The following is a 13,554-nucleotide window of genomic DNA, read 5'->3' as shown; positions in this document are numbered from 1 at the left end:
AAAATACCCCCATCCTGGACAACTGCTTATATATCTTTGATACCAAAAGAACAAGTTGGTCCTAAAAAACCAGAGAACTACAGACCAATATCTCTTTTGAATACAGACTATAAAATTTACGCGAAGGTATTAGCCAACAGGTTGATGCCAGTAATCCAAAAGGTGATTCATGAGGACCAAGCGGGATTTATTGAGGGTAGATACATGAAGGACAATGTAAGGCAAGTAATAGACTTATTGGAATATCTTGATAAGAATAAACAGATTTCTGCAGTGCTGGTTTTTTTGGATGCGGAGAAGGCCTTTGATAGAGTGGATTGGAATTTTCTACTAAAGACTTTAAAAAAGATGGGCTTTGGGGACCAGTTTACACAGGCAATCTCAGCAATTTATCAAGAGCAAAAAGCACAGATTATTATTAATGGAAGTTTGACGACAGAGTTTAAAATTGAAAAAGGAACAAGACAGGGATGTCCGTTGTCCCCACTTTTATTTATTTTAACATTGGAAGTCTTGCTAAATACAATACGGGACTCAAAAATTTTGAAAGGCATAATGATAAGGCAAGAGGATTATAGAATAAAGGCATTTGCAGATGATCTGGTGGTTACCCTATCACAACCAATGGAATCAATAATCTTGATGAACGACATTATACAAGACTATGGTAGAGTTTCAGGTTTCAGAGTGAACTCAAAAAAGACTAAAATGATAGTCAAAAATATGACACAAGATCGTAAATATGAGTTCGAAAGGAGGGCAGGTTTTGAAATTGTACCTAAGGTAAAATATCTTGGAGTTCAGGTTGCAGAATCAAACATGAAATTGTTTCAAAATAATTATGAGGTGTTGTGGCGAGAGGCTCAGAAAGACATGGAGACTTGGAAAAAGCTGCAACTGTCTTTACTTGGAAGAATAGCAGCAGTTAAGATGAACATTTTGCCAAGATTTCTGTTTTTGTTTCAAATGATTCCGGTGCTTAAAAGTGACAAACAACTGAAAGTTTGGCAAACTGGACTTAATAAGTTTGTTTGGAACGAGAAAAAGCCGAGAGTGAAATTGAAAATTATGCAAGATGTTCCAGAAAGAGGAGGCCTTAAACTTCCAAACCTACAGTTATATTATGATGCAGCAGCTTTAACTTTAACAAGTGATTGGTTTGGAAGTAAAAAGGCTGGAATATTGAATGCAGAAAGTTTTGATCTTGAATTTGGATGGCATGCTTACCTATTTTATGACGACAAAGTTGATAAAGTATTTAAAAGTCATATACTTAGAGACTCTTTGATGAGAGTTTGGAAGAAGCACCGACTCAAATGGGATTATAAAATACCGCTATGGCTGGATCTTGGTCATACCTTGTGGAATACAAATATAATGTCACTCGGGGGGTTTTTATACAAAGAGGTTCTTTTTACAGATGCGGGCAGATGGCAGTTGAAGACATTGCAGACACTGTTGGACGAAGGGATTAATTTAACCTGGTTACAATATAATCAATTACAACTGAGATGGAAAGAGGACCAAAAAACTGGTATTATGTTGCATGAGGAAGAATTGGTTAGACATATAAGAGAGAAAGGTCCAATGCATATTAAAAGGCTTTATAATGTTTTGCTAGAAAGGGATTCAGAAACGGAATTAGTTAAAGATTGTATGATTAAGTGGGCACAAAATTTTGAAGAACCAGTGATGTTGGAAACATGGGAAAAAATTTGGGTTCAGAATGTTAAATTTACACAGTCGCAGAATTTGAGGGAAAACTTCTATAAAATGTTTTATAGATGGCATCTAGATCCTAAAAAGTTGTCATGTATGTACCCTAATGTTCAGCCAAAATGTTGGAGATGTGAATGTTTGGATGCTACGTATTATCATGTTTGGTGGACCTGTAGGAAAGTTAAGGCTTTTTGGATAAAAATATGGTGGGTCATGCAGAATGTTTTGAAGAAAAAAATTCAATTTTCTCCACAATTGTTTTTATTGGGCATAGTTAAGGGTTTTACACGGGATGAAACAAAATTAATATTGTATATGATAACAGCAGCAAGATTGTTGATAGGTAAATATTGGAAGAATGAAGCTTTGCCTACTATCGAGGAATGGACTTCGAAGATGGCCAGTTTTGCAGAGATGGCGAAGATTTCAGCATATTTAAAAGATTGTTCACAAGAGACTTATGAATGGGAATGGAAAAGGTGGATAGAATATGTTCAGAACAAATACCAAATTAGAAAGTATCAAATAGCTTTTATTTGAAAACAATGTATTAGAAATATTTTAATATAAAGAGACAAAGAGGGAAAATTATGTAGGGGGAAGGATGGGTTCAGGTATATATATTAGTGTTATTAGTTATGAGTACATAATAGGGAAGTCTGGGGGGGGAGGGTTAGGGAGGGTTAGGGAGGACGGGAAGTTTGGGGAGGGAGGTGGGGGGGTGAAAAAAAGGGGTGAAAATGTAATTGTAAAACTTTTGCAATAAAAAAAAAAAAAAAAAAAAAAAAAAAAAAAAAGAAAAACATGGAAATCTACCATGTGGTATCTTGTGGTATCCCAACATATATAAACTTAAAAATAAATATTTATAAGATGTACATATTTTAGTTTTGCTATTTTGTATTTTTAGGGAGGAACATATGTAGAGCTGATGAATTCCTTTGCAACAATTCACTCTGTAAACTCTATTTTTGGCTTTGTGATGGAGAAGATGATTGTGGAGATAACTCAGATGAATTTCCAGAAATATGTCGTAAGTTTGCGGTCCGCAGCCCACAAAAGCATAAGCAATGAAATATTCAATTAATCACAAATTCTCTGTAGTTGTGTTTTTCCTCTTTGGTGCTGCTCTTGTTTTCCTTTGTCTTTGATTTGTATGAGAAGAAAAATTATATCTTGAGATTACATACATGTTGTATACATTACATTTGAAGCAGGCAACATTTTGTGAAGATCCTCAATATGTTCAGAGAGTTTCTCTTTATGACTCATGAGGAACAGAATCGAAAGCTTTCCAGCATATTTTCTCTTATCTAGTAGAAATTATTTACATTCAATTAAAACTGATATTAAGGAGAAGTAGATCTAACAATTTAATTACATTTTCACTGTTTGATGAAAGCAAATAAATATGTAAAAGATATATTCTCTGCAGAATAATGCACATTTTGGATTTTTTCACAGTAAATTTTCCATGCCCTCCAACCAGGCCATACCGATGCAGAAATAATCACGTTTGTTTGAGACATGAGCAGATATGTAATGGGATTGATGACTGTGGTGATGATTCAGATGAAGATCACTGTGGTAAATAATCTTAGTTTTACAAACAGGAAAGAAACAGTCTTTTTTTTTGAGGGGGGGGTCCTTACTTGTCTTAATAACTGAGACTATAACTCACAGATGTCTAAAGATGGCTTGTGGGGCAGAATTTATGCCAGCCTAATTGTGGTACAATAATAGCAATAAATTCATCTTTGATAGCTCTCACATACTGTAGGTGTAGAGTAATAGGGCTCATTTGTATTTTTACAAATAAAAATAGGAATCTTATTGGTATTCTCAGCAATAAGTGGTATCCAAATGACTCTTCAGAAACCTAGCTATCAGTTCAATATTGTGTTTCTGATCTTGCTTAATTTTGTTGCAGTTTTTTTTCTTTATTGATTAGCATTAATGTTAACGTTGGACTGAAAGCTTTTGCTCAATAGGGTGAACTAACTATTCATTGTAGAAGATACAGATGTATCTATTGTTCATGCTGAAGCCAGTGAAACATTATATAAAATCAGTTTGACCAGCAAATCTCAATAGCTCCAAAATGACTAAACAGACATGATGATGTCATCAGGTAACTGCTGCCATTGTGTAACAACATACTGATGTCAACAGTAAGTATGTAAATTATGACATTTGCCTGATGATGTCAACATGCACATTTTCTAATTCATCCCCCATGGACATTCATGTGTCTAACCATCCCAAACATTTAGAACTTATTCTTTTTCTCCATGTCAAGAGATTAGGAAATAACTATGTTTGATTGATTATGTGTCATTAAGTTGTTTTCAGTTCCTAGTGGCTATGTAGGTAATTTTTCTCCATGGTAATAAAAATATATTCCTCATTCGTTTTTTTTTTCCCCATTTCTTTCATTTGACATTGAGTTGCTTTAAACTGACATGGTAGCAGAACTCCACTTCAGATAGGCATTGTCTTTACAGTATGTGTATTCAGCCTGTGTTGACTTGTTATTGTCTTGAATTTATGAATAGAGCAGACATCACTCTGTGAGTGATGCATTTCTCCTTTAAGCAATTGTAATATTGAGATTTGTGGTCTCATATTCTCTGCCCCAGGAGCAATAGAAAACCTTTATTATTTGATGCTTTCAACACAGCAGGCACCTACATGTCCAGGGAACAGCATTCTGTAAAACCTTTTGCATTTATTTTATGAATAATATCAAAGGCTCAAAACAATTGACTGCCCGTGTATCTTTTTGCAGACAAAACTACATATAAAGCCAGACCTTGTAAAAAGGATGAGTTTGCTTGTAATAATAAGAAGTGCATATCTATGGCACTAGAATGTGATCAGTTTGATGACTGTGGAGATGGTTCAGACGAACAAGGCTGTAAAACAAGTAAGTTTGATTAAGAGATGGCCAAATTGTCATACTCAAGGACAGAAAAAAAATACAGAACAGAATCTGCATAATCTAATTGATCTTAATGTGAACAATATAAAACTAATCAACAGTTCTTTTTTGATAGACCTGAACAGTGTAACTCAAATTATAATTACTGATATTTTACATATATGTTCATGGGATGGATTCATTTATAGAATCTCAATGCTTCAACTATTATGTTATCGCTGCCAGATACCTCATTGTTTGTCCTCTTTCAAGAATGTAAACAGTTATTTTGTTGCATGTAGCTTGGTCTCCAAGTTGCAGTGTTAGTTGTATAATGGATTTTTCACAGCTTCCTTTGAAGTTGAGAAAAATATCGTGCTAAAGAGTCACAATTGTCTATTAATATTTATATAGTTTATAATACCTGGATGCAGTACATTACAAACATTTGCCTCAAATGTTCTCTATTTCTTGAACCAAGAGAAGGAAAATAGTTTTCAATGCATATAAAAGAGCCTTTTTTATTTAATCTTTTTATTATTTCAGTCCTGAACACTAAAAAATAAAAAAATACGCTAATCATGTAGCCACATGGAGAAAAGTGGTAAGGAAAAGAGACAAATTAGAATCTTAATCCTTAGAAGGAGGAGAAAATGAAGACTGAGATATAGAGCACAGCATTGGGATCAGCAATTGAACAGGGCATTATTTAATTAAAATATGAAATTAGAGAGAAATACTATTCAATTTGAATTTATTTATGATTTGAGAAAATAGTTTTCCTAGGCTAGGATAGAGAGTATCATAATTGTAGCTTCTTTGGATACTCTCCCCAACAAGAATGAATGTAAAAAAGGATGATAGAACTTTTAGAGATCATTAACCTTCCAAAATGTCTATGGGAATGTTTCCAAATTGTCACCATATTTCCAAAATTTCATCATATTTTAAAATATATATATATGGTAGGGAATGAGGAAAGATAGTACATAACCACCAACTGCCACCAACAACTTATTTCCTAGATATTTTGTTCTCCTTGCCCTAATAAGAATTAATGGGGGAGGAAGAAATAATAGGATCCCGACAATGGAGAAACAGTAAAAAGAAGCTGTCCATATTCTCCAGGAAAAATTACTCAAGTTGCTCCAGGCATTTCAGGTAACTCATTTATGTTCAGAGTTGATCTCTGTTTAAGGTTCCAATAAAACAGGAAAAGACATTATGTTAGAGATTCTGCTGGCTATCTCCTATGCATGTTTTTAGACATTTCAGTATATAATGAGATTTGGTCTGAATCATATTTAAAACTAGATTCCTTGTAGATATTCCATGTACTCCTCTCTTAATTTACTTTAATTATTTCTAATCATATTTATATACATGCAAACACAGAGAGATACACATTTTAAAAAACTTAAAAAACCAAAACACTAACTCTTATACATTTTCAAAAATGTAGGAAGGAATAGAAAAAAGGATATTAAATTAACAGCAATCTTTTGCATTTTGCATATCTCCATTGAGGTCATCTTCTTTACTCTCTATCCCAGTTTAACAGATTTAACATCAAGCATAGTTAAGAAATTCATCAAGTAAAGTCCTTCCCAGAGGCAATGAAATCACAACCGCTCCTATTTTGAAAGGCTTATTTCCTTTTACCCAGAACCCACAAACAACCTTTGCTGTTTCTGTTTAGAAACTCTAAAATCTGGAGTTAGAGCAGGATTGGAGACAGTGCATAGAGAATGAGAGAAGATTAATCCTTTCCCATAGAGACAGAGAGAAGATAATCCTTTTATCAACCAATTTCCCCCAGAGAGTTGAAAAACAAAATAGGAACAGTAGGGACACTGCAGGAGCACCTTCTTGTTTACCTGAAATAGTGATAATTGCTTAATCATAAATTAGGCATTAGTCTATATTTGGATGGGATGATGGGTCACAGTTAAAATAGGTTAATCTTTAAGAAGCTATTGTTACAAATTGAGGTTAAAGTACCGCTCCATCAACTATGTTTACTGGCTTAACATGTTGCATTCAATGAGTCATTCAGAAATTTCTAAGATGAATTTGGAATAATTGAGATACATGTTGATTCTCCAAAATGTTGAAACATACAAATGGAGTTAGAGCTGAAATATTTCTAAGCTTGTTTCAATCAAAAAATAACTTCTGTGCTACTCAGTTTTTTCTTAAGATCATATAAAAATAACTTCTGTGAAAATCAATCAAAATTGAAATATTATGTCTTTGTGTACATTTTGCTTATAGAAGGAATTATGATATTATAATAACATTTAAATTTATTTTTGTTAGGTTTGACTGAATACAACTGTGAAAATAATGTGAATCCTTGTGGTGATGATGCATATTGTAATAAAACCAAAACATCAATTTTCTGCCAATGTAAGCCTGGATTTCAGAGGAATAGAAGAAATTGGCAATGTGAAGGTATTTCTGAAGCACTGCTTTGAACCATTCTAAAAATGTTACATAATATTACTGGGTGATGTTAGAAGTTTGATTTTAACAACAGTTAAAATATAGAGGAAGTCATTTCATTTGTGGCATTTGGAATTGCATTTTTTTTTAAAAAAAATCTGAACGTTAAGGAGACAAAATGTAACGAAGATTTTTTTAAATAGCAGCAAAACTAAGAATTTACTTGGTTTTGTTATTTCTTCGTTTAATGAAAAACCTGGAGACATATTTTAATATATATTCCATTTAAATATTATTTAATATTACTTCATTATAAATATGTATATTTCACATTTTGGAATAATGTTTCTCTTAAATCAGTAGAAATAGGATCTGAATAAAAGTATGGCCGCCTTAAGAGTTTTATTAATTATAATGCAATAGCTCCTTAAAGCATAGAAGTCTGGAAAAAGAAGAACTGTTTTTCCAAATATACATTGCTCTTTTTGATATGAACTGTACTCTGAGAGTTCTTTGGATTCATTTCACATGAATTTACCAGCCTATATTAAATATGCCCTTGGTGTCTAATGGAATATTTATAATTTGTGTTCATGCTTGTAGTGAGTGTTAAAATCTTCAATATTCAATCAGCTAGAATTCAGGAAATTTGAAAATACTGAAATGTTTTGCTGATTGCATTTGTTTCATGGATCAAATATAAAAGCCTGCAGATTGTATTTATACTTATGATCAGTAGTGAAGTATTAAAAGGGGGAAAAGCAGTACCAGTGTGGTATGCTGTCACACAGGCAAAATGTAGAAAACCTATGGAGCTTGCGTCATGAATGCAATACTGCTTTCAGCATTTTGAAAAACGCATTGGTTCCTATGGATACCTGTAGCTATGATACCTTAACCTAAGCTTGCACAGTTTATATTAGATAGAGGGCTTTGTACTACATGAAAGGGCTACATTCTAGAAGTGAACAGCTCCAGGGCCATAACCTTGCCCCAATTTAGGACAGGACTTCAGAGTTTAAAGCGACTTTACAGAAATGGTTCTTTGGCTATACTTTTTCTATTACTGCTTTATACTATTAAAATATTGTTTATGAATTGTTTTGAACAATGTTAAATTTGTTTCCAAATTTTAATACCATCTGTCCCATCTTTTTGGAACAGCTTGCATGTGACTTGAAACAAATCATAAAAAATTTTCTTTTCTAGATATCAATGAATGTCTAATATTTGGCATCTGCTCCCAGCTCTGTATCAACGTAAAAGGGTCATATAAATGTACTTGTGAAAAGAACTATAAAGAGAGAAACAGTAGCTGCATTGCAAAAGGTAAGCTAACAAAATAATTCATGATGCTGGTGCACACGGCAATCATGACCCTTTCATGCACAATGGTACTGTAAATAAGAATACAACAGGACATGATGAAAAATTATTTTTCTTCTGTTCCTACTCCTTAATTGGAAACAAAGTAATATAGTAATTTTTATGACAAACCATTTCATTTATAATCTGATTTGAATTTTTTCACAATCCTGCATATGATGGAAAATGTGAACAGATTTACCATTTTTGGACCATGCTAATGTATTGTTTCACTGCATAGTATACTTGGCTGGGACTGAGGAAGGAAAATAAAGCATTATTAAATGTTATCAGTAGGCACTGTGCACCTTCTGCTCAAAAGAGAAGCACACAGAGAAAGTTTTTCCTCAGGTTTCTATTTGCGAGTAAAAGCCTTGAAGACATTATGCTGTTTCTATTTTAAGAGGAATAATTGCTTATGCATCTGATTTTTGTTAATGTACGTTAAATCTTGCATTTATTACACTCATTTCATTATTGAAAGCAATAAATTAAAAAGTAATTTGTTTGTAGTTCTTAATTCATATCATATGATCTGCTTGGAAAATAGTCTTACCTTCTCTGTCAGTGGGAGCTTCCATCGATTATATTAGACTATTTTCTGTGACTAGAAATAGCCATTTCTCAGAACCATAAATCAGAATCCCAATCCTTTCCTTAAATACATTAATACCTGATTCCAGAGACATATAAAGTCTATTTGAAATATTGCTAATATTACTGAAATTCTTTAAAATTACTCAGATATATCCCCTGTGAGAAATCAGGTTTCCTTTTATTTCTACTTTCACATACATTTAGACTGTAATGGAAACTTCATTGGATTACTAATGTTTACACATAAGACTTGCAATTTTAGATAATAAAACTGTACAACCTCCACGTACTTTCCATTATTTATTCTTAAAATATTTAGTAGCACCCTTCATCCTTAAATATTCCACAGCAAGTTACACAAATGAAATAGTGGGACTTTAAGGTACAAAACAAGCAGCCATTTACTTAAAGCTACTGATCTTTTTAAAAAATTGCCTAATAATAACATATAATGCCTGAAATAGTGGGACTTTAAGGTACAAAACAAGCAGCCATTTACTTAAAGCTACTGATCTTTTTAAAAAATTGCCTAATAATAACATATAATGCCTGGTATCTGGGGAAAAACAATGTTGACATCAAATGAATGTCTTAGGAAAATCTCGCAAGTCATTTGAAATTAAACTGTTTTCTTCTAGATGCTTCTCTGCAAAGAAGTAAAGAATGAAAGATGTAGTCCTATTTGAAAATTAATGCTAATACTTATAATTTATTCAAAAATATAGAAAACAATTCTAAAAATTCCTTTTAAATTTGCAAACACTGATTAATACTGCCCTGATAGCTATAATTTTTTTCATTGATTTTTCCTGAAAATTTCCAAAGAAAAATTTGATTACATGATTACAGATGAGAAGTTATCAGGGCATGGATAACAGTATACTGTCTTTCTCCCAAAGAAGTAGCAACATTTAAATTCATAAACTTACTAGCTGAGCTTCAATTTATTGACTATTATCCAAGTTAATAAATTTAATAACAAAGTTCATATTATAAAGCTAAAGGTAAAGGTTCCCTTTGCACATATGTGCTAGTCATTCCCAACTCATATCATAGGGCAAAATAAAATTCCTGTTGCTAAAACTCATTCAGAATTCCCAGTAATATCATAAAATAGCTTTGTATTAAGCATAACGGACAAGAAGCATTACTATAGACCTCATGCCAAGACAACTCTCTATAATAAAACTTGCTCTAAGAACCAAGAGCAAAGACTTTCTATTTTAATAATAGGTCTAATATTTCAAGAAATGTTGAAAATAGGAAAAATAATAAAACTTTGTCCTGTACTTTTAAAAACAGGTAGAGGAAAGAATAATTTAAAAGAGAGGGAAAGAATGTGTTGCAGTATATATTATTATTTAAATGAATAGCAATGTATATGTTAGTTAAGTAAATTCAGTTAAATAAGAAATATTCATAAGACTTTCTTCCACACGTTACTTAACTCTGGAATCATTCCTATTGAATTCAGTCAAACTTAAAAATATTTGAAGATAACTAGGATGTGGATCACAATAGAAATCAACAGTAAAACAACCCATATAAGTATAAAACTTTAAATAAATGAATTTCTCTCCTTTTTAATAGTTGAAATTTACTTTATTTTTGTATTTCATTACAATAATTTCCAGGCTCTGAAGATCAAGTTCTCTACATTGCTAATGACACTGATATCCTGGGTTTTGTATATCCATTCAACTACAGTGATGTTCATCAACAGATTACACACATTGAACATAACTCAAGAATAACTGGAATGGATCTATATTATCAAGGGGAAATTATTATTTGGAGCACTCAATTTAATCCAGGAGGCATTTTCTATAAAAAGGTCAATGGGGGAGAAAGAAGACAAAGCAATAGCGGTGTGATAGTAAGTCAACAATGCTGAGATATTTTGCATGTTTTTATTTTGGAATTCTTTTTTCTTTTTTCATTTAAGTGTGACAGTTTCCAAATACAAAAAGTTCCAGATAACTTAGAGTTTCAATTCTTTATCTTTGTGAACCATGGTAATTCAGTGTAGATTAACAGTAATATAAAGGTATGTGTTGTATTGTTCCTGGAATTGATTTTTACTATGACTTAAAAAAATGTCTTCTTCATGGTGAACCAGTTCATAATTATAGTCACCTTAAGAATAATAATAAAAAAGGGACATGGTGGCTCAGTGGCTAAGACACTGAGTTTGTCGATTGAAAGATCAGCAGTTCAGCGGTTCGAATCCCTAGCACCATGTAACAGAGTGAGCTCCCATTACTTGTCCCATCTTCTGCCAACCTAGCAGTTAGAAAGCATGTAAAAAATGCAAGTAGAAAAATAGGGACCACCTTTGGTGGGAAGGTAACAGCATTCCGTGTGCCTTTGGTGTTTAGTCATGCCGGCCACATGACCACGAAGACATCTTCAGACAGTGCTGGCTCTTTGGCTTTGAAACGGAGATGAGCACCACTCCCTAGAGTTAGGAACAACTAGCACATATGTGCGAGGGGAACCTTTTCCTTTACCTTAAGAATAAAAATATTTGCACTTGTTAGAGTTTGATAGGTTGTGACCAAATAAAAGATATATTTAGCATCTGTAAAATGTGTCATCCTGGGAAGACTTCTTTGTTGTTATAATACAAAGATACTATCAGAAGACAATATATGTAGCTCAGGATTGAACTCTGGAGTCCTTGGTGTTCTCTGAGTTTGGTTGTTTTCTTGCAGACTAGGCTACATTACCCAACTAGGTAAAATTCAGTGCTAACTGAAGATGTTCAGTGGTGGTGCTGAAGCCATTATCTACCTATAGGTAGAGCTGTGGTGGCGCAGTGGTTAGAGTACAGTACTGCAGGCTACTTCTGTTGACTGCTGGCTGCCTGCAGTTCAGCAATTCAAATCTCACCAGGCTCAAGGTTGACTCAGCCTTCCATCCTTCCAAAGTCAATAAAATGAGGACCCAGATTGTTGGGGGCAATATGCTGACCCTGTAAACCAATTAGAGAGGGCTGTAAAGCACTGTAAAACGGTATATGTCTAATTGCTATTGCTATTGCTACCTAATCAAAGGCAAACAACCAAGCTCAGAGTGTGCCAAAACCTGCATTTAATACCAATGTTTCTATTTCTTTGTATATCAAAATAGCTCCTGTGTAGGCTGCAACAAGCAATATAGTAGATTTCAGTACTTCTCAGCTTTCATATGGTTTATTGTTATGTTATTTCTAATTATCAATATCCTGATTTTGCCAATTATCCATGTCCTGAATATATCACAAAGAACTTGTTGGAATGCATTCCCTTTAAGGGAAGGGTCATTGATGCAACTGTGGCAGGTAGGCTGCTTAGTCTATGTTGCACCATATATATATATATATATATTTTCAAATATTAGAAGAATTCTATTGATGCTCACAATAGTGCAGGTATTTTGAAGCACACAGATCATTCCCTGCAGTAATTTCTATAATATCTTTTGAGCATTCTGAGTTCTTGTCTGAGAAAATTCTGTGTATGCAGTGTGTGTGTCTGTGTGTGTCTGCAGAACTTTCTCAGATATTTGTGTACTTAAGAAGGTAAGCATAAACCTATTTTCTCTTTATCCTATGTGGATTTTTATGAAATTTGGTATTTTTCACTTTCCTTTCAGTTTTATTTTCATCTCATTGTGATAATCTATATATACATAAAAGCGAAAACCACTCACGCATTAATCACAAAATCTCCAGAACCATAAAGCCCACAAACTTGAAATTTGCCACATATATTCCTCTTGGCTTCTAGGTGCTCACTAAGAAAGGATTTTTCGAAATGAACATCAGAGCATTAGTATTTCCTATATTATTATAACATGCTCTGATGCTAATTAGTTAGACATTCTACTCCCCCTCCCAACTTGAAAATAACTCTGGAGAGAATGGGATAGCATAGGACAGGTTTCTGTGGGGCAAACCTCATGGAGAGAAGGGGCTAGAAAGCCTGAGGGAGAGAAGGGGATAGGATAGGAGATGTTTTTATGGGGCAAGGCTGAGGGAGAGAAGGAGATAGGATAGGGGATGATTCAAGCTGTGTTGATTTATCAAGCCCGATCACATAGTTTCGTAGTGACACACGGGGATCCAGCTAGTATTAACAATAAACTAATGTTTTGGAATAGCATAATTATTTAACATTTTATTGCTTAAATGTTTTATACTTTATTTTAATTTATTGATTTAATTTATTGATGGTTATTAATAAAAACAATACATGTGTAAACAGACTCATAAATATTCATACAGAAATGATTGCTCAAATTAATAAGGTTTGTCCATTTAGGGCAATGTAGAATATATATGTGAATATAAATGAATGTAACTCAAGTTAGTAAAACATCAGTTTTGAAATATTTATCCTATATTATATTTATGGTACATATTTATAAATTAAATTGTAATTTCAAAAGTCAAAAAAGTAATTGTAGACATTGAAGCAAAAGTCATTGTTTCCTATCCATTATTTGTCTATGAATGCATATAATCC

At 33.0% G+C, this 13,554-nt stretch overlaps 1 protein-coding gene across 4 annotated transcripts in view; it reads left to right on the top strand.

The window, feature by feature from the left end:
• LRP1B (LDL receptor related protein 1B) overlaps positions 1-13,554 on the top strand; it is a 986,195-nt gene that overhangs the window by 924,766 nt on the left and 47,875 nt on the right. For 3 of the 4 annotated variants that reach the window (XM_034424500.3, XM_034424507.3, XM_034424493.3), the window contains exons 72-77: positions 2,630-2,752; positions 3,184-3,306; positions 4,508-4,645; positions 6,959-7,093; positions 8,294-8,413; positions 10,681-10,922. In XM_034424500.3, coding sequence (XP_034280391.2) covers positions 2,630-2,752; positions 3,184-3,306; positions 4,508-4,645; positions 6,959-7,093; positions 8,294-8,413; positions 10,681-10,922 — 881 coding nt within the window. The remainder of the gene's footprint in view (positions 1-2,629; positions 2,753-3,183; positions 3,307-4,507; positions 4,646-6,958; positions 7,094-8,293; positions 8,414-10,680; positions 10,923-13,554) is intronic. The other variant, XR_004592513.3, reaches the window with a different exon arrangement.

Source organism: Pantherophis guttatus, chromosome 1 (genome assembly GCF_059756535.1).
Source record: "Pantherophis guttatus breed Tessera chromosome 1, ASM5975653v1, whole genome shotgun sequence".
Taxonomy (NCBI): domain Eukaryota; kingdom Metazoa; phylum Chordata; class Lepidosauria; order Squamata; family Colubridae; genus Pantherophis; species Pantherophis guttatus.
This window is presented reverse-complemented; position numbering and strand designations above follow the sequence as displayed.